Source organism: Ursus americanus, chromosome 23 (assembly GCF_024610735.1).
Source record: "Ursus americanus isolate L20-20 chromosome 23, mUrsAme1.1.p, whole genome shotgun sequence".
NCBI classification, from domain to species: Eukaryota; Metazoa; Chordata; class Mammalia; order Carnivora; family Ursidae; genus Ursus; species Ursus americanus.
Genome location: NC_142149.1, coordinates 1,651,308 through 1,671,019, shown reverse-complemented (window position 1 = coordinate 1,671,019; position 19,712 = coordinate 1,651,308). Strand labels below are relative to the sequence as shown.

The following is a 19,712-nucleotide window of genomic DNA, read 5'->3' as shown; positions in this document are numbered from 1 at the left end:
CCCTGCACCTGCTTAAGACACTTAATTTCAGAATTAAAACCTCACAGTTAACATTAAAGGACCAGACGACCCCACTGGGGCGTTCTCCCCAGCATTTAAGGAAGAAACCATACCTGTCCTACTGTCAGAAAGTCCTCTTGGTGCGCCCCTCGTTAATGCTGTTTTCACCGAAACGCGCGTACACACAGGAAAGAAAAACAGCGTCCGTGCAAACACTCGTGTTTACTCAGGACGTTCAGGTGGTGTGAGAGCCCCGGGCAGTCTGCAGGAAGCAGCCACAGCTCCGGGGGCCACACGTGGCTCGTTCAGTCATCTGCACCGCAGAGGCTCGGCTGCTTATACCCCCAGGGGGGCAGCGATCTGAGCTCAAAAACAAAGACCCAGGCAGCGGTTCCAAATCCACAAAAAGCCTTGTTTCTGCGAGGCAGGAGTGGGTCTCCAGAGGACCCTGAGGTCCACACTGCCAAGGCCCTGCTGTCAGCCTGCCTGCTCTACAGGGATTCAAGTCCAAACAGCTAGCCTCTGGTAAGGGAGACACGGGGGGGGGGGGGGGGACACTGAGGCAGCCCCACAGCCTCCTCTCGGTGGTCACCTGGAAACGGGAGCAGCTTGGCAAGGGCCATGGCCTGGGCTCAGCCTCCTCCTGACCCATCCCCCACAGAGGAGCTGGACGCCCCTCTCCCTGGTACCCGTGAGTGTGCTCTGAGGAGCCAGGCCTCCCCTCCTGTCCCCTCCAGGCAGGACATGCTGTGCCTTCTGCCCCACGGCTCCCCCTGCCCATCCCCCTGGCCACGGGGAGAGGGGCCTGGTTGCAGATGGGGCCACACATACGGCTGCGTGGCAGAAGACCCAGCAGTCCAGGCCCCCAGCTGCCTATCTGAACAAGCCGCCCAGCTCCTAATTCTGCCTAGAAACCAGCACGGCTCTCCCTGCGCGGCCACCACACCCACAAGAAGGGCCCAGTGTGAGGGGGTCCATCTTCTCCTGCAGGAGAACAGGGAGCCTGTCTCTGGGTTGGGAGCTGGCCCCCGTAGACTCCTCTGCACAGTGCCACCTGGCTCCATCTACCTCGCAGACTCCTGGCCTATCACCCACGCTTGACGAGTGGCTGTTCCATCAGTTCGGTGAGCGGCCTGCACCTCGTCCTCTGTGAGCGAAGGGTAGCAGCTGGAGGGAGAGCAGGGCTGCCACAGATGCCCAAGGGGAACCACTCCTTGGTGGGACATGGGGGCTGTGGGCAAACAGAACAGCACAAAGTCATGGGGTCCTGGGAGTTACAGGCCGGAGGCCACGAGGACTCCACGCGTGGCTCAGGCTGGCCAGGTCATGAGTTTAAAAATGGGAAAGCTGACGGCTCTGGGCCAGGAGGCTCTCTGGCTGCCACCTTCTGTGACAACGTCCAGGGGGGCTGGGGGGCCTCTTCTGTGGCAGTCCCGGCCCCCACCAGGCGGGGACAAGCCACCAGCTCCATTCCAGCGAACAAAGAGCTGCGGCCGCTACTGGCTGCCGGGCTCTGCAGGCAGCTGCTGGGCCCTGGGCTACGTTCTGGTGCTCCTTTTGGGGAGCCTGTGCCCAATGGGCTCCACTCAGATGGGGCCCCCTGCTCTCTGGAACCCACCAGTCTGGTCTCTGCCTCCTCAGCATCCCTGGGGACTGAGAGGGAAGAGCCATCCAGGGGAGGGGGGAGTGCAGAGCCCTGGAGCGAGAAGAGCGTGGGATTCAGAGGCTGCAGGAAGGCTTGGCCCCCGGCGAAAGGCATGGCGTCGGTCAGCAGGTCTGAGGGGCCCATGTGGAGAGCAGCCGGGCCCGGCTCAGCCAGGGGCCTCCGGGCGGGGGTCCGCTGTCGGCAGGAAGCTTCAAAGTGCCTCAGGATCTGGACATGGAAGGAAAGAGGACTGACTTGAGGGTTCCAGTGCGCCCCTGGGGGCACAGAGACACCCCCCTCCCAAGCACCCCTGCCCAGAAAGCAGGCCGTTCGGCTGCCCACCTAGACCTCCTCCCTCCTGTCATCCCCCCACCTGCTTCAGCACTGGCCATGCCCTCTGCACCCGCCCACGGCCACGCCTGCTGTTACACAGCCGACGTCTGCGTGTCGGTGAACCTGGCTGCACGACGAGCCGGCTTGGGGAGAGATGGTCCCTTGTCGGGTGCCACGCCAGCACCTGGCACAGATGCCGAGGGAAGGAAGGGGCCTTAAACCCTCTGGTCCTTCCCCACTGCTGCACACAAGGCTTCCTCCCACTTTCTCGTCCCCAGAAATCCCACTATGACTGGGGCTCATATGTCACTGGGTCACTAATTCTTTGAAGAAGGACAACTGAAAGACGAGCAACTAAGGAGCTGAGTTTTCTGTGGCCACAGAGGAACGGAGAAGCCAGAGATGCCGACAGCAGAGAGGTGCCGGGACCCAGCTGCGGGGCGCTGCCCAGAGGGTCCCCAGTGAGAGTCAGGTGGCCTGTACGCCATTCAGGCGGAGTGGAAAAGGGACTCTGGAGGAACAAAACCATTGCTACCCTCCAGGAGCCAGAAAGGGATCTGGGAGCCAAGCACAGACCCATGAATTGTGACCCAGGGTGGAGAAGAGAAAGATAAGTCCACCTGAGCAAGCAAGGAGGGCTTCCCGCAGGAGGCTGCCTGTGAGCTGAGCCAAGTGGGGAGGAGCTGCATGCAGAGCCACTGAGCAGTAAGGCAGGTGAACTGGCAGGTTCCAGGAACTGAAAGAGGCCAGCGAGCCTGGAATGCCATGAGCCGGGGACCCCAGCTGCTGTTCTAAGGGCGCGAGTTGTCCCGCACAGCAAGGAGCAGGGCTGTACAGGTACGTCTGGGAAAGGCTGGAAAAGCCTGGACGGAACAGATGTGGGACTCCTGACACATCCCCTCATCCACTCGTCTGTGCCCTGGCTGCTGCCCACCTTGGTGGCCTTGTTGGTCACAGGTCCGGGACTGCCTGCACTGAGCTGCTGTAGCCGTGGCCGGGTGAGAAGCAGGATGTGCTCCTGGGAGAGCAGGTCGGTGCGCCCCAGGGATGCAATGGCGCCCAGGGCTCTCTGCCAGGCACACAGAAGGTCAGCAGGGTCCACCCAGGAGGGAGGCCCCTTTGACCAGCTCCCCTCCTCCTCTCGGCCCAACGGCAGCCCCAAGCTGGGGAAGCCCCGGGGCAGGCCCCCTGGAATCCCATACTCACTCCCCCTCCTGCCCAGGGCAGACCCCCACTGAGGAGGCCACCAGCCACGGCGGCCGACTCCCCTGCCCCCGCACGCACCCGCCCCATGGGCCGGGCCTCACCATCTGCGTGCACTCGCTGGGCCCGTCCAGGTGGCGGGTCAGCAGCTCCAGCACGGCCTCGCAGTTGAGCAATCCACACCTGCAGGAGGGGCAGCCATGAGGGGGGCGCGGGCGTGGGTGCCGGGGGCCCAGAGCGGGGGTGGTGGGGGACTCACTCTTTGATGAAACACTGTGCCTCCTCTCGGCTCAGAAAGGCACGTGGCCCATGTGTCACGGTCTGGACCAGGCTCTGCTCCTGCTGGCAGTCACTCAGGGTCATGGCCTCAACCCTGCTGGAGACACAGTGGTCAGGGCTGGAGAAAGACTCCTCCACATCAGGCCTCCACCCAGGCTGGGACCCGAAAAAGGACCAGGAAGACGCCCTATGGTGCCCACTCACCGCTCTGCCAGGTCACTGGGTGCCTGGCTGGTCGCTGAGGGGCTGTCACTGCCCGACCGACTGCCCGAGTCCGAGGCCTTGCTCGGGTCACCATTCTCCTGGGAGGAAGTCTGGGAGCTGGAGCTGCTGTCTGTCTCGTCCCAGCCCCCTCCAGCCTGGCCAGGCTGGGGTCTCAGGACTGTGAGAGACAAGACCGGGGGTGAGATCGCAGGGAGGGGGGGCTCTGACCCACCTCATACCGCCCTCCCCAGGGCACCTGGACCAGGAAACCCAGGGAAGGGCCTGAGCTCCAGAAAGACACCAGGCACAAGGTGACAAGGGACAGAGCAGGGCACCCCTCACACGGATGGCTCAGGGCAGGGACCGCTGGCCCGGGACACGCCTGCCCTCAGGCCAGCCCATGCAGACCCAGCAGCGCCAGGCACCAAAGGCCAGGGGGGTGCCGGCCCGTGGCAGGAGGTGCAGGGCCTGACCGGGTAGCACTCAATTCTCAGGAAGTCCTGCTGTTCTTCCTTCACGCCAGCCGAACTCCCAGAAGCCTCTGCTAGAGGCAGAGGCACAGATCACCCTGACGCCCATCCCGCTGTCCTTCCTTGCCACACACCCGGCTCTGTGATCTACCTGTGCTGCTGTCTGCTGCCCCCCGTGGGATGTGCGTGCTGTGGGGGCTGGCCCTGGCCCCGGAGTCACTGCTGTCCTGGCTGAACCAGCAGCAGCTGGGCTGGGGTCCCAGATCTGTATCTGAGCACAGGGAGCCTTTGGGACTGTCACACCTGCATTTCTACCCCAAGCAACTGGCAAGAGGCTGGCAAAGCAGAGTCCATATGCTGCACGTAACCTTTATAGGACAAGGAAACCACCGTAGAGGCCACGGTAAACGTGCACCAAGTCGGTGAAAGGCTCTGTGGGGCGCCACGCGGCCAAGGGAGCATGGGAAAGCATGCCGCCTCTGAGGCGTGGCTGGACCAGCAGAGCGGGGCTCCCCGACCCCATGCAAGGCATGCTGCCTTCCTCCCCCGCGTCTCGACAGCTCCCTCCCTGAGCCAGGAGCCTGCGGCTCTTGCTACTAAAGGAGTCTTGCCCCTCCCTCCCCACCGTCCCCCTCCCCTCAGCAGAGAACAGGGAGGGGCTGCGCACCCAAACCCTGGCAGGGAAAGCCAGAGCCCCCAGAAGAGTCTCACCACTTCCTCGGGCACCTGGGAGGGCTCCGGACAGCGGCTTCCCAACAACCAGGCCACCACAGCTGGTTGAAGGGGTCATGGCAGGCTGGTAGGCATCGCCCCGCGGGAGGGACCTCTGGGTGCCAGGGCTCTCGGGCCCGGGGCGCACAGCATTGGCCACCACCTCTGCAGCCTTCTGGATGGTGGAGAGGAAGGCTTCGCCCGCAGAACCTGCGCCACAGGGAGAGGGTGACAGCCCTCTTTGGTCCCGTCCCCATGCTCTCCCGTATCTCCCAGGAGGAGACACTGCTCCCACTCAGGGCCCAAAAGGTGGAGAGCTGAACTGTAGTTCAGAGCAGAGACCATGAGGGGGATCTGGGTCTTTCCAGAAGACAACTGAGCTGTAGTTCAGAACAGAGACCATGAGGGGGATCTGGGTCTTTCCAGAAGACAACTGAGCTGTAGTTCAGAGCAGAGACCACGAGCGGGATCTGGGTCTTTCCAGAAGACAACTGAGCTGTAGTTCAGAACAGAGACCATAGGAGGGATCTGGGTCCTTCCAGAAGCTTTCCCAAGAAATCCTGCTTCGGTATATCCCCAGGCCTGACGGAGCCTGGGCGCTCCACAGCTTACGGCGAAACCATGCCCCCGGTCCCCTCGCCCCGTGTGGGAGCAGGGGACCTTGTGAGGTGACACTTGCGCTGGAGCTCAATCCCCTCGGCAGCTCATGCCCTTTCCCACGAGTGCCCTACAGGGACCAACCACCGTCACCCCCGTGTTAGGAAGAGGCGAGGCCTCTGAGCCAGACCTGCTTTAGGAGTCAGTGCTCCCCAAGCACTGGGGGGTCTGAGAGCTGTGACAAGAACGGGTAGCACACAGGCCACCGCGGCAGGCCTCGGGCACACGCCCCGCACACAGGGCCGGCTGCTTCCACCCGCGACCAGCACCGCGCCCGCTCGGAGTTGCTCCGTCCCAGCCAGGCCCAGCACCCTCTGCCCTCCAGCCCTTCAGGGAGCCAGGGGCTGCACGCCCACATGTGCAGCTGAAGCTCAGCCCGGCTTCTCTCCTGCTGGTGAAGGAGACTCGCCCTGCCTCGTTGTCCCGCAGGCCCGGGCAGAGAAGACCGCAGGCGCCAGGCACACCAGCCCGGCCAGACGGCCCTCCACACCTTGGCAGGCCTGAGCTGCCAGGCCCTCCCTCAGCCCTGCACCCGGGAGACCCCGCAGCACTCACCTGTGTGGCCCCGTTCCTTGCTGTAGCCGAAGCCCTGGAGAGCGCTCTGGGGTCTGGACTGCGAGCCCATGCCTGCGGGCAAGGCCCACGTCAGCCGCAAGCGTGGCCAACCATCCTCAGCCCTGCACAGAGCAGCGTGCTGGCCAAGGACAGCAGGTGGGGAGAAGGGACCCCAAGCCCTGCCCAGAGGGACAACTCGGTGGCAGGGACAGACAAGGTCACGTACCTGTGGGAGGCAGGGCCCTGGGCGGCTGGGAGGGAGGTGGAGGCGACAAGCTGTCAGAGAACAGGGCGCTCCCCAAGTCCTAGACGAGGAGGAGAAGGACGCTCAGCGCATGCCGTCTGGCTGTTGTCCCCCCGTCCCCATGGTTCTCTGAGGACCAGGCTCGGGGAAACTGGTCCCGCAGCAGGAGCAGAGCCAGGGTCCCGGGGTGGCGGGAGAAGGACAAATGTTCGTCGCTGTCCTGGGACTGACCTGAATCCTGGACTCACCTGGGCGGCCGCCCGCACCTTCTGGTACAAGCTGTTTCCATGGAGAGGATCTGGAGGCCCTGAGAACACTGTGGGCAGAGCCAGAGAGACAGAACTGAGCACGTGCTGCTGACCCCCCAGGGGTGCTGAGCTGCAGCCCATCCCAGCCTAGGCCCCCCATGCGCCCCTAGAGCTCTGACCCCTGGCAGGTGACCCCGGCATGCCCAGGGTCCGGGTAAGCATCCTGAAGCACAGGTCTGATCTCAAACCCCCCACATGACATCACTTCCAGGTCTAAGTCCCTATGGCAGCCACCAGCCTGGGGGACCTGCCGCTCCCCAAAACACCTCTGCTCCTTGGCCAAAGCCTGGGGAGCCCCTAGATCCCCTCATCCCACTGTCCCAGGCTGCTTCTCAGAGCCACACCACCATCCTGGCCCATGGAGGCCGCACCCCCGCAGCCCCTGGCTGCCCCCTTGTTCACGCGCACGGCAGCCAGGCCTGTGATTCAACCTGCAGAGTGTGACGAGGGGCCCCTCTCCCCGACCCCACTGCTATCTCTCTCAGCTGAGTTCCTGCACTGGCAGCCTAACTACCTCCCTCAACTCACTCTCCACCCAGAGGGGACACAAGTGAATCTCGTCCAATTCAAACCCCGGTTCCCAGGGACTTGATGATTAGACCCCCGTTCTTTATCACGGCCTTCAAGTTCCATCTTTCAAAAACTGTGAGTTGTGGCAAATGAGATTTTCTCAGAAACGATTAAATGACCCTAGGCTCTCCCTGTCTCCTCTGTCACACACGTGTCTCGTGTCTCACATCCCACCCCCAGCGCTGTCCCGTCTCCACCCTGGCAGATGGCCCAGCGTGCGCACACATCAGCCCTTGGGCCCAGCCAGGACTGGTGGCCGGAAGCTGAACCAGCAATGGACAAGGGAGGGCACCTGGCCCCTCCTGCGTGAGCCGAGGCAGTCCTCCGCAGGGCCTCCTGCCCCAGAGCCACCTGTTGTCACAGCCCCACCTCCCCACGGCCGGTGGCACGGTCCCCCGGGGTCGGCACTCAGAGCATAGCGGACTGAGACTGCTCACTGGTAGTTGCCCTATGGTGAGAGAGGCTTTGGTGCCGACAGAGAACCGCTGTCTGCCGCATCCTGTGCCACTCCACCCACGCTCCAGGGGCGGGGACAGACGTGATGACTCGCACGGGCGCCGCTGGCCCCGCCGAGACCCACTGGTCAGCGAAGATCAACGAGCATGCTGTTTCCGTGCACAAGTTTTGGGGAGCCCACTGGGGCAAACACAAGCCCCGGCAGACACCTGGGGCAGCGTCTGGGTTTTGTGCGGTAATGCTCTCCCGGGCCCTGAGTGCCTACCCTCATTCAGCCCTGCCCTCCATGAAGGGCCAACAGTGGTCTCGGGGTGTGGGAGGTATCCCAGCACCTGGCGGGTGGGATGTGCTGCATAACGGGTCCCTGGTGAGCACCAGGTGTCAAGAGCCACTCAGTCCCCCTCCCTGGTGCTCCCTTCTCAGGGACAGCTCAGTGGGCACAGTTCTTGCCTGAAGGCCAAGCCCTGCGTGTGGTGGGGTCTGGGGGTGCTGTGCCCCCGAGACCACCAGCGGCCAGAACTCCTGCTTTACCTGAGGGGAAGGCCTCAGGCTACATCCCCCCAAGTCCTAGTCAGGGAGAAAGATGTATGACAGCCCCCGGCCTGAGTGCAGGTGGGGGTGAGACACGGAGTTAGACCACGACAGGCCAGAGCCCCACCCCTCCTGATGGCCTCCCACAGACCTTCTGAAGCAGAAGCTCGTAGCGCTCCCTGTCTCGGGCCCTGAGGAGCAGCCCTGGTAAGGAGACAGAGCCTGTGACATGGGAGACGGCACAGAGGCCTGCAGAGTGCCTCTGGTATGCCAGGTACTAGAACAGGCAGGACAGGTCTCGGCCGCCAAGGCCTGGCAGGGCACACAGGCAGAAACAAGCCACTCTGCCCCATGCGGCAGGTGCAGCAAGGGCCAAAAGGGGAAGGCTCAGGTCAGAGAAGGTGGCAGCTGGAGTATGGGGTGCTGGGGAGAAGACCGGAGCTGCGGGGGGGTGCCTCTGGCGGTCGGCTGAGGGACCCTGGCTGCTCTCTCCCCTGTGCCCGGTACCTGCAGCTTCCTGGATGAAGGCGGGGTTGCGTTTGAGGATGAGCAGGGAAGACGAGGAGCCGTGACCACACAGGTGGAGCAGGATCTTCAGCACCTGGGGGACAGTCACACAGGGCAGCACAGCCCAGAGGGCAGCCTACACCCACTCGCTGCGTCCTCCTGCTTCGCCAGCCACCGGCGGGAGCCGGGGCCCCAACCCAGGGGAGGGTCTGCGGGGGCCGTGCAGGGACTCACCTTGAGCTTCACTCGGCCAGAGCCACTGTGCAGACGATTCAAAAGGTACTCCAGGAGGCACTGACTGCTGCCCAGGGACTCGTGGGAGATTTCTGGTAGGTGCTTGGGTTAGGGAAGGAGCGAGCTGACCCCAGGTCACACTAGGGCCTGGCTGGGGAGAGAACCAGGCCTCCCTGCCACTGGACTTCTCATGAGTCCTCCCGAAAACACCCACCCCAGGTCCCGGTTTCCAGAGCTTGGGGCTTCCAGGGCCTCCTGGGCCCTGCAAGGTCAGTAATGAGGCTTCTGGAGCCACCCACACTTGGTCTCTACAGTAAAGGAGCTGTGGACCTCCTCCGGACAGGAGAAGCTGCTCCAGGGCCCTGCACGTGGGTGACGACGAAGGATACTGGCGATCTCCTCAAACAAGTAGCCCGGACACGGGACATCATCATCTGATGTTCCCTTCAGGAGAATCGGGAGCTGAAAGGGAGCGAGCGAGAGTCCTGAGAAGTGAGCATTACCGGGCTAAAAACCGAGACACGCATTCCCACCTCGTTCCGCACCGGGGGGAGCGTGAATCTCGGTGAGGACGCTGGACGCACAACGTCAGGGACACGTGGACTCCCTGAGGCGCTTACTGTGGACTACAGTTTGAATCACAGCTGTCCGGGGTCCCAAGGACAGGTGCCTGGAAGTCGTGTGAGGCTGCGTACGTGCCCTACTCGCGCTATTTGTCCACCAAGACCCAAAAGGGAGCTGGAGAGACTCGTAGAACCCTCGGCACAGAGTAGAGGTTCTGCACTGACAGAACTGAGGGGCCAGCCCCGTGAACACCTGCCTGAGAGAGCTCAAGGCCGCCAGCAGAACCCGCTTGTGTCCTGGGCACACCAACGACAGGCCCCGTCCTCCGCTTCTTGAAGCACTTGCTGAGAAAGGCTCACGATTGTGAACCCGGGTCTCCTACAAGTCAGGAGGTCTTTCTCAAGGGACTGAAGGCCCCTGGAAGCTAAGGATTAGGAAGGACAGGGCCCGCCTCCGGCCGGCGCGGGGATGGGACCCTAACCCACACACAACTGCTGAGTTGCCCGGACGCTGCCCAGCCCCACTCCTCCCTCGGTGCTCCTGGCACGGACTGGACCCGAGCTCAGCGCTTTCCCCCGGGCTAGGGACGTCCCGGGTGTCCGGCTAGGTTTATCTGGGACATTCTCCGGGGCTGTGTTTTTCTGCAAAGCTGCTTTGGGCTGGGCAAGAAACCAGAAACCGGGGCTCCCAGCTGCCTTTCCAGTTCGGGTTCCGTCCCCGGGGCCGCACTGCCCCCGGTGGGTCAGACGCAGGGTCGGCGTGACCTGTCCACGCCGCGTCCCTGGGGACGGAGAGGGCCGGTGGGGGACGGCAGAGTTGCCGAGCCCGGGAGAAAACCCCGGCAGGGGCCGAGCGGGCGCTGGGTGGGGCCGCGGCCGCCCGCACTCACCCGGTGCAGGAAGCTCAGACGGTCCCGCAGCGGCGGCGTGGCCGCCATGATGCCGGTCACCTTCCGGCCCCGCCCGCGGGCGCGGCCCCGAACCCCCTCCAATCACCGAGCGCGCCTGGCCCGGATGGCCAATCGCTCGCGTGGGGCGGGTCCCGGCGCCGACTTCGACAAACAACTTGAGCCTGAGCCAATCCGAAGTCTCAGATCCAAGACAGACAAATCCAGGAGCCACTGGCAGAGCTCGGGGAGATCGGGGCACCGTCCCGGAAGAGGGGCGGGGGCTGGGGAAGCCTGGCCAGTCAAGAAGCGCAGGGAAGGCCGCGGGCGGAAGAAGCGCCTATCGAGCCGCAGGGCGCCGGAAGAGGATGGACCTAAGATGGCGGCGCCCATGGGTGCCAGGAGGAGCCTCTCATGTCGGGGAACGGAGCGGTGTGGGGGCGCGTGCGAGGCCGCCTCCGCGCCTTCCCCGAACGCCTAGCGGCTTGTGGGGCCGAGGTGAGGAGTTGCCGGGCGGGGCAGTGCCTACGGGACAGGAAGGGCCTGCGCGGGTGGGGCGGTGACCGACGGGGCGGGGCGCGGGCGGGGTCTGCCCCGGGTGGCCGGCGGGCGCGGGGGCCGCCGCGATCCTCGCCTTCCACACCCGCCCCCAGGCAGCAGCCTACGGCAGGTGCGTGCAGGCGTCCACGACCCCAGGCGGCCGCCTGACGAAGGACCTCTGTGCGCAGGAGTTCGAGGCCCTGCGGAGCTGCTTCGCTGCGGCGGTAGGTGTGCGCCTCCCCTGCTCTCTCCCTTGCCAGCCCCACCTTAGGGAGGGACAGCGGGACCCGCGCTGGACCGCCGGCCTGCTTTCCCTTGCCGTGCGTTCGGTGCCGGGCGCCGCGGAGCTCGCGTGTGTCGGATGCGGGTGGCGGCCGTGGCGGGCGCCGGCCGTGGCGGGCGCGCGGAACCGCCCTATAAGTCCGTATGGTGCCGTGGCCGGGCCGTAGTGTCCAGATGAACCCCGGGCGCCTCGGCACCTGCGGTCTTAGCTTCCCGGGTGATTAGGGCCCCACGGGTGTGCTGTGCGCGCGGTGACAGCCCCGGGCCTGAGGGCACCCCCGACCGCCGCGAGGGTGGGAGGGGAATCAGCAGGTCCCTCTCCTGGGCTGGTCAGCCCTCGCTGGCCCCGGAGTGGGCCGTGGTGGGAACGGTCGGACTCTCACCGCTCCCTTCTGTTTCTGAGGCATCAGATTCTGATCCCCGTCGGATCGGATGCCGAGCCAGTGAAAGTCTGTGCATATCGCCAGCCCCAGCAGAAGTGAAGAATCACAGTGTATGGAGCAAGTGGGTTTGGAGGAGATGCAGACACGCCCAGGGAACCTGGATGGGGGTTCCAGGTGGCATGAGGAGGGGACTGCCTGCGATGCAGGTCCTGGCCTGGTGCCCTGATCCAGTGGGTCTGGGTTGGGCCGTGACGCCAGTGACCAGATGTGTTCTCCGGAGCTGCTGGTGCAGAGAACTGGATAGCAGACTGGGCAGCTGGGTGAGCTCGGCAGCAATCAGGGAACCTGAGGCCATTCCCTGACGTTCCGGGATCATCCTGAGTGGAGTGGCTGGCTGTGGCTTGGCTGCTTCTCCAGGGAGAGGACAGTGCACGAGCTGCCTTCCCCCTCGGACTTATAGGGCGCTTCCGCGCGCCCGCCACGGCCGCCACCCGCATCCGACACACGCGGGCACACGAGCTCCCTGGTGATTACAACGGCCGAGACACTCTGGCCTCGTCCTGCCCCCGCCGCCAGTCATCCCTCGTCACCAGCCTCCAATCTGACTTGGGCCGTTCACCCAGGGTCACAGCTGTCCTCTGGGCGGCTTCCTTGTTTTACAGCCCTCCCCGGGGGACGAGGGGTTACCGCTTGGAAGAATTTACGTGTAAGACATGGACCAGACGTGTCAGTTACACACAGGTCTTTCTGTACCACGTTTTGTGGTTAGGAGTTACCTGTCAACAGGCATCTTTACTCGCCTTTGCGGCGATCACATAAAGACGTCCCCATGGTGTGCGCCCCGCGTGCTGGAGCTGTTCACGGAAGACGACTGAACTGCGGCCCGGGAACTAGGTGCTTGAGTGTTTCTCACCACGAGGACTTGCATGGAGGAGCGCGTTTTTGCCTGTTCTGCTGTAGTCCACGGCACTTGTGGGGAGTCGTGAGGAGGCAGAAAGGGCGATGGGCTCCTGTCCAGCCAGCTCTGTCCCGGGGAACAGGTGTTTCGGTGCTTCACCGCAGTGTTCTCTATGAGAAGTGCCCTCTGCCTCTCGACCACCGAGCGTGGTGTGCGTGTGCGTGTTGGGGGGTTTGTCTGCAGTGCTTGGTCCAGGGGGGTGCGGCTTCGGGGGCACACTGCCGCGGAGCAGATAGAGCCCCTTGGCCTGTGGCAGCGTCGAGGAGCCGAGCCCCCTGCCACGCATCCATGCCGGCTGGCATCCGTGGCCAGACTCTCGGTAAGGCGTTTGCTGCCAGGCAGCATTTGGTGGGGTGGTCTTGTTCTGCGGTCTCATCTAACTTTACTCGTTCATACCAAATCCTTTCTCTTCCAGGCCAAGAAGACCCTGAGGGGAGGCCTTTAGGATGGACGAGCCAGCGCGGCACGTGCCCGAGGGAGCAGAGCCAGGCGCCTGGTGCTGACGGCCCCAAGGACAAACGTCTAAAACATCTGAGGGTTTTAGAGCTGAAAGGACAGCGGGCATGTCAGGGCGAGTTGTGGGCAGAGGGCGAGTTGGTTTTCGTGCATCGTGTGTGTGTGACGATTTGGGTTAGAGTAAGACACAATGAAGCGACAATAAAGACCATGACAGACCACGCAAGAGCCCCGTTGTGTTGTATGCAGAGTGTGTGCTGGCCGCGCTCCGACACGCTGCTCAGGATTCTCACCTTTTAAAGAATTTTCATCCAGAATAGCTTATCTGAACTTAACAGAGCCACCAGACGTAGCTAGCAGTTTACAGGACGTACCAGAGCCACGAGAAAAAGAGCCACGGGTAGGGGAGCCACCTCAGGTGGTTTTTCTAGACTTAAAGGCAAGAAAGGAGGGGGCTGCCCTTCTAGAGGCACCAGCCGGCCCAGGGAGGGTCTGGCTGAGGAGCCCAGCGGTAGTGACACTGTGGGGCACCTGCCCTTCTGCCGCCCCCTCAGGTCAGAGCCCAAGCCCTCCTGACTTTCCCTGTCCCCCACCCCAGCCCCTCGACCTGAGAATGAAATCGGATGCAGCATCTTGCCCGTGCACACATACACATACACAGGTGTGTGCACAGCTCAAGGAGTCCTCAGGTCTGGAGCGCCGCCCGCTGGACACTTGGGGACAGTGCTCCAGGAGCCCCTCCGAGGGACGTGGTCACCCCGGCCTGCCAGAGTCCAGCATCCATGCAGTGATGGGGGGGCGGTCTGCACCCTGACCCCACACACACCAAGGGCCAGAGCAGGAAAGGGCAGGCCTGGGAGCCGAGCACTCTTCACCCCGATGCTCCTCCCTCACCCAGCTCCCAGGGTGGCTTCTCCAGACCCTCAGTCTCTCCACTCTTTTTTCGGCAGCCTCGGTGGGTCTCTGCTGGGCACAATGGCTCCAGGCCCCTTCCCAGTTCTCCAGCCTCCTGTGTCCCTCCCCTTCGGGCCACACACCAAACTCCCTTCCAAGTTCCTTGGCCTTTGTCCTTGCTTTCGGGCTTCCCCAAACTCACGCCATCTTCAAGACCACGTTTCTGAGGGAAATGCCCCAGAACTGGTGTCTGGATGTGGCCGTTCCTGCAGCTGCACCATCACATACAACCCTCACGTGCCTCTGGATCGTCACCTCAGTCCTCGGGCAGCATCTGGACTCTCGGGGCCTGGCTCCCACCGGCTTTGCACCCTCACCTACCTGCCCGTCCGGGCTTCCCGACCCTGCCCTAGAACGGGAGCCCTCGTAGGTAAGATCCTAGCCCAGTCGCCCAGGGCAGCTGCCCACAAGGAAGGTCGCCCGCGGACGGCCGTGCTTGCTGCGGCTCCGGCTGGACCGCTCACTGCACCTGCCGGTCTTGGCGCCAGAAGTCTGTGGTCAGAAGCCAAACCACCTGTGGTTCTGGCAAGGTGACCCCACCCCGAAGTCCCGGGTTCCCTGAGGGGCTGCAGGCTGGGGAGGCTGGGAGTGTGTGAACTGGGACGAGGACCTCGAGTGTTTGGGGGAGCGGGACTGGGTGCCCCGTTCTGAGGAGGACGTGACCTTGCAGATGGCAGGAGGATGCCCTGACCTCCGGAAGACCTGAAACTTGGGTCAAGGTAAGACACCCAAGTAAATACACCCAGAAATAGAACCCACTCTAAAAATTTATTAACAAACGGAGTTCCAGTCTAGGGAAATGTCCAGAAGGCGTTTTCCCACTGAGCATGGTTTGTTTGGAATTGTTTTTACTTAAGCACAGGAAGCACCCCAAGACCCATCCTCCTTTCTCAGGGGCTTTCCGCTGCAGGAGCAGTGCCCGTCTGCTCCTGTCCCCCCAGCACCGGCCCCCGGGGTCAGGAGAAACCAGCTCTGCCTTTCGTTACTCTCTAGTCGTCAGGCCGTCTGAGGACGCGGGAAATACGATAAACAATAAATGTAATTTCAAAGGCACAGGGGAAGTCGAGGCCAGACGCCATGGCTGGAGCTGCCGTGACGGCTCCTCTGGCCAGCGGTCCGCCAGCAGCCACGCCCAGGGCCCCTGGCGGCAGGGTCTGGCGCACACCCGCCCTCAGAGCTCGGGAACAGAGCTGGCATGAGCCCTGGGCTTGCAGATGGGCAGCCCACCACGGTTACACCTGCCCACCGGCCCAGGGGCCAGGGACTCTCCTGTTCCTTGAAAACAGAACACCACAAACGCCACCCAGCTGCTCACAGGGTCTTTTCGGGGCCACCCTGAGGTCTGGTCAGCAGACGTCCTTTCACGACCACCGGCACAGCTCCACACTGGCTGCACGGACCAGACAGTGTGACATTTCTGACTCGTAAAACAACTTTATAGTTTGGGAAAGCAGAGGGAGCGTGACAAGGGAAGAGGCGGGTGCACACTCGGGCAGCCTTCTGACCCCCGGGACGCCCGCAGCCCCGGCCCCATGCCCCACAGACACGAAAGTGCGTCCACCAAGCCGCTGCGTGGAGGCAGTTCATTACGGTTCTCCGCGACGCTCGGGGCATCACATTCACAACGACCATTTAGAGCGAGCGGGAGTCTGGTGCATGGTGGGCCCTCACGGTGGCCCGCGTCCGCGTCGGGGCCGCGCTCCCCGGCCAGCCGCTCCCGAGGTCCAACCGGACGCTGCATCGTCTGAGTCCTGGTGAGCTCAGTCACTCGGACAAGTTTAAGATGCGGGATGGAGAAGGCACAGGCCGTCTGGACAGCGAGGCCATGCTGAGAGGCCTTTCAGGCCCCCAGCCACAGTGTGACCTCTAACTCCGTGCCCACGTGGCCCCAGCGTGGCTGCGTGAGACCCGCTGACCAGGAGGACGGCGGTCGCTAGTGGCTGCTCAGGGTTCCTCTGGGGCCCCAGCCAGCTGCTTCACCTGGCGGCCGTGGACCACCCGTAAAGCGCCCCCCGCGGCCTGGTGGAGCTGGGTCTCTAGTGCGCTGCGGAGGTCATTGACCTGCACATCTGGGAGAGGGTTAAAGCTGATGATGACCCTGTCCCTTGGGGCCAGGTCGCCCCCTGCCGCAGGAGCCGCATCCCGCCGTCTCCTCCTGAGGTCAGAACCAGCCTGGACTTTGAGGTCTCGGTTGGGTTTGGCATGGTCTGGCTTCTGAGCCCCAGGGAGAGCTGGTTTGGGCCCCGGATCAGGGTCCCGCCTCCGTTCTGGTTCTTGGACGGCAGTGTCCTCACCCGGAGCAGGCACACGGTCCCCACCGACGGCCTCCTTTCTGGCCTCCAGGTGACCACCCTGCTGCCCGCCCTGCTGCCCAGGAGAAACGGCCCGGTGTTGCAGCTGATGAATCTCAGCCTGGGCCCCAGGAGCTGCCCCTCCCGACCTGCTGGACAGGCCTACAGGGCCCCGGTCTCGGCTCACTGGCTGGGACCTCACGGGAGGGTCCCCAATCTCTCTCGTCCCTGGCACATCTGCCTCCTGAACGTTGGCACCGGTGGCCACCTCTTTTCTGGATTTCTTCCTTTCATGGGAGCCTCTGACAAAAGTGTCCTGACCCTGCTCGGGGAATTCGCCAGCGACGAGCTTCTCGGGGCTCCTGGGCGCCTGGGCAGGGTCTGGCACGCCAGCACCGGCGGCCTCGGGCGCAGCGCCCTGCTGGCCTTTCCTCGGCTCAGCCTGGGCTGCCCCGGGCTCCGTGTCGGCGGCACCAGGAGGACCGGCTGGAGCTCTGCCTGCAGCCCCCTCGGGCTCCTCCGCAGACCGCTGGCCATGTCCCCGGGGTGGAGCGGGGGGATGCCCGGGAGCTCCAAGTGCAGGTCCCAAAGGCTGCTGGGGGCGATGTCCCGCTGCGCCCCCGTCGTGAGCCTCCTGCTCCTTACCTCGGGGCACGGCCTCCCCAGGCTCGGGCTGCACTTCAGCTGCAAGAGAAGAAAGTCACCAGTGTAACCGCGGAAATGAGCACAAGCCACCAGCACAGGGACTAGAAAGGTGAACTCGCCAGCAATTAAACACGAATCAGAACTTTGCCTAGAGGGACTCTAGGCCCCGGAGCCACGGATCCAGCCACACGTGGTCACCAGGAGACACCGCGGGCGGTCACGCCTTGTCACGATCCCCTGCCCCGACTTACCCTCCTCGCTGTCCTGCCTCTGCTGGTGGATCTCCTTGTGCTGCTCCTCAATCACCGCGAGCAGCTTCTCCTGCTGGTCCAGCAGCCGCTTCTGCTGCACCTGCTGCTCCTTGATCACCTGCAGCAGGACGGCGTGGTCCAGCATCTCCACCCGGCCGGCTTCTGGCGTGGGGAGAACACAGTCAGAGCCCGCCCCGTCTGCACAGGCGCCGTGCCGGGCCAAGGGTGGTGTGACGCGTGGCGACGGCCCAGGTCGCCTGCGGGACCCTCCCCGGGACACCCTTCGCTCGCACGGGCTCACGTGGGCCTGTGGTTTAGATGTGCCCAGCAGGGGCCCAGCTGCTCAGACTGCTGCCCGGGAATAAACGCTGAGAAGCCACACAGGTCTGAGCCGCCGTGGCCATGATGGCGGTGTCCTGGGCCGGGTGGGCTACGCTACAAACTGCTCGAGAAACAGAAGCCAGCGCTCTGAGGAAGTTTCCTCCAAGGTGAGAATTTAAGACAAACAGAACTGTCTTCCTTTCCAGCAGAGACCAGAACTGGGGCCTTGGTGAAGCAGAGGCCGCTGCTGACACACAAGGGGTCCTGACACTGCTCCTGACCGCCGCCCGGGAGACGGACTGCAGGCTGGCACAGGGGGCGGGGGCAGCACAGCAGGTGTGTGTCAGAGGACCCGCCCCGCTCTCTCCACACCCCCAACCCAGAACGTGGGCCCGAAAGAGGCCCCGAGTCTGAGCGCCCGGAGCCAGCAGCAGCCGCCTGGGGGAGCACAGGGGAGCTCGCCTTTCACTACGAACGCTTCGGCACCAGGTCAGCTACCTCCCGCGAGCAGCCCTGGCTTATGTACCGGCTACAACACGTATGTCTTTAAACAGGAGACTGTGAAAGAGGACGTGAGCAGTCAGGGCTGGGGGTGGGCAAGTTCAGAAGGAAGGATGTTCTGGGAGTGGTAACAGCACACATCCTGGCGAGGCCTCAGATGCTGGGCACACACAGACGTGCTGGCCCGTCCTCCCCAACGGTGACTTGTGGCCTGCCACGGTACCACAGGGTCGGCTTCCCCCCACCCCAGAGGCCCGTGAGGAATATACTGAGCCAGACGGAAGGACGGACGAGGCACGCAGAGGACGGGCCCCCGTGCAGCAGTCCCCACTCCCCACCCAGCCCTCATCTAGACACCCTAAGGTCACAAAGACACCTGCCTGAGAAAGGCCACATCCTGTGGGCTGGATTGGGGCTCCATATGAGGGAAGCGCGCCATGCCGTCCCCCAGGGCTCTAGACCAGCCACCTCGGCCATGAGCCTCGCTGTCACCCTGGGTACCCATGGCTCATGGCCACGTAACAGTCAACAGGACAAGGACAGCCCCACGTGCTGCCAAAACTGCCCGTCCCCAGGGCAAGTGCTGGAGGAGCGGGCCCCAGCCTGCCCGGCGCCTTGGGGGACCAGCCCAGGACCGAGGCTGGAGGAGGAGGGGAAGTGGTGCCACGTCATGTCCGGCCAGAAGCGACATGCGGCAGACGTGGACCAGAGTGGTGACAAGCCGTGCCCACGGGCAGAGCCTGGCCCGCCAGGCCACAGATGGATGTTAATACACGTGCAGAACACATGAATATCGGGCCACGCTCGTGGCAGAAGTTCCACGCAGGCTCTGGTCCTCGGGGGGAGGCCTGAAGCAGGCAGCGCGTACAGAGAGCACCCACCGTCCTCCAGGACCAGGGTGTTGTGGAAAGGAGTCAGGGCATCGGGGGAGCCCCGCTGAGGGGCTGGAGCCAAGCCCGGGGGGCAGGCTACGTGGGTGGCCCCAGGCGGGGCCGTGCGGACGGCAAGCCTGCGCCTTCTCTGCCCTCGCATCTCAGACCCCGAGCAGGCCTTCTACGGGAGCGCGCTTCTCTGGATCCGTACCTGCTACTATCTTTTTGATTTCGGCTGCTCATCCCATTGAGAGGCGTACGGAAGAAAGGCAGAGTAGGAAACCGTGAAAATTGTCTTTTCAGAAAGAAAAAAAATTGAAAGAATCAAACAGGTTTAAGTAACAGAGTATAAGCACTGGAATCAGTGAACACAGGGAGACAAACCAGACAGGAAACACCGCACATGAAGCCCCCGGAGCAGCCACCGAACTCCAGAACACCTCCAGGGCCTCCTGGCTCAGGCCTCTGCTGCCCACGGGTTCTCCACGCAGCCTCAAGCCCAGTGCTCCGGGCGGGCTGTCCCCACAGGACCTGCTGGGGGGCAGCTGGGGGGTGCCACGGGCCATGTGTGTCTCGCAACGGCCCCCAGAGCTGCTCCCCTGAGATCCACACGCCCAGACCCCGGGGGGCTCAGCGAGAAGCACCCTCGCACAGCTCACGGGACAAACTCGGCAATGCCGGGAGGTGGGGGGTGGGTGGGGGGGGTTCTAACTGGGGGGCAGGTGTGCAGAGGTCACCTGGTCACCAATGAAATGAGAACAGGATATCTCCGCCGGGAAGGCTGCCACCACCCACACTACAGAGCCACCGCCCAACACGGCTGGGCCACATGGTTGGGGGGGGTCACCCCAAAACAGGCATGAAGGTCTGAAGGAGGATTAACTGCTGGAGACAAAGGGTG

The 19,712-nt window shown here is 63.7% G+C and overlaps 3 protein-coding genes across 12 annotated transcripts in view; 1 reads left to right on the top strand and 2 right to left on the bottom strand.

The window, feature by feature from the left end:
- Positions 1-203: 203 nt before the first annotated feature.
- TEPSIN (TEPSIN adaptor related protein complex 4 accessory protein) lies at positions 204-10,429 on the bottom strand. 4 transcript variants are annotated; one of them, XM_087854006.1, is made up of 13 exons: positions 10,361-10,429; positions 9,297-9,369; positions 8,908-8,999; positions 8,674-8,767; positions 6,550-6,617; positions 6,284-6,362; positions 6,058-6,129; positions 4,846-5,055; positions 3,665-3,842; positions 3,441-3,578; positions 3,286-3,364; positions 2,913-3,047; positions 204-1,873 (listed from the first exon to the last, which is right to left on the bottom strand). In XM_087854006.1, the coding sequence occupies exons 1-13, from the start codon at positions 10,406-10,408 to the stop codon at positions 1,325-1,327; spliced, it is 1,815 nt and encodes a 604-aa protein (XP_087710132.1). In that variant the 5' UTR covers positions 10,409-10,429; the 3' UTR covers positions 204-1,324. The 4 variants fall into 4 exon arrangements, with proteins under 4 accessions (XP_087710132.1, XP_045630957.2, XP_045630959.2 ...); XM_045775001.2 differs by having other exon boundaries at positions 3,441-3,557; XM_045775003.2 differs by having other exon boundaries at positions 3,441-3,554.
- A 283-nt stretch (positions 10,430-10,712) lies between these two features.
- On the top strand, positions 10,713-13,301 carry NDUFAF8 (NADH:ubiquinone oxidoreductase complex assembly factor 8). Of its 5 annotated transcripts, XM_045775024.2 has the most exons (4): positions 10,713-10,855; positions 11,011-11,121; positions 12,332-12,456; positions 12,936-13,197. In XM_045775024.2, exons 1-4 carry the CDS (start codon positions 10,772-10,774, stop codon positions 12,949-12,951), a joined length of 336 nt encoding a protein of 111 aa, XP_045630980.1. In that variant the 5' UTR covers positions 10,713-10,771; the 3' UTR covers positions 12,952-13,197. The 5 variants fall into 5 exon arrangements, with proteins under 5 accessions (XP_045630980.1, XP_045630978.1, XP_045630984.1 ...); XM_045775022.2 differs by lacking the exon at positions 12,332-12,456 and having other exon boundaries at positions 11,011-11,125; positions 12,936-13,301; XM_045775028.2 differs by lacking the exon at positions 12,332-12,456.
- A 2,043-nt stretch (positions 13,302-15,344) lies between these two features.
- SLC38A10 (solute carrier family 38 member 10) overlaps positions 15,345-19,712 on the bottom strand; it is a 41,959-nt gene continuing 37,591 nt past the window's right edge. For all 3 annotated transcript variants that reach the window (XM_045774930.2, XM_045774931.2, XM_045774932.2), the window contains 2 exons: positions 17,118-17,279; positions 15,345-16,905 (listed from right to left, as the gene is read on the bottom strand). In XM_045774930.2, the coding sequence (XP_045630886.2) occupies positions 15,875-16,905; positions 17,118-17,279 (1,193 nt within the window). In that variant the 3' untranslated portion in view covers positions 15,345-15,874. The remainder of the gene's footprint in view (positions 16,906-17,117; positions 17,280-19,712) is intronic.

Bases quoted from the DNA above. Each gene is read 5' to 3' on its own strand.
- NDUFAF8 (XM_045775022.2), top strand. From the start codon at position 10,772: ATGTCGGGGAACGGAGCGGTGTGGGGGCGCGTGCGAGGCCGCCTCCGC. The intron at 10,856-11,010 runs GTGAGGAGTTGC...ACCCGCCCCCAG, and splicing joins TAGCGGCTTGTGGGGCCGAG to GCAGCAGCCTACGGCAGGTG. The intron at 11,126-12,935 runs GTGTGCGCCTCC...TTTCTCTTCCAG, and splicing joins CTGCTTCGCTGCGGCGGTAG to GCCAAGAAGACCCTGAGGGG.
- TEPSIN (XM_087854006.1), bottom strand. From the start codon at position 10,408: ATGGCGGCCACGCCGCCGCTGCGGGACCGTCTGAGCTTCCTGCACCGG. The intron at 9,370-10,360 runs GTGAGTGCGGGC...GCTCCCTTTCAG, and splicing joins GTCTGAGCTTCCTGCACCGG to CTCCCGATTCTCCTGAAGGG. The intron at 6,363-6,549 runs GTGAGTCCAGGA...CTCCTCGTCTAG, and splicing joins AGGTGCGGGCGGCCGCCCAG to GACTTGGGGAGCGCCCTGTT.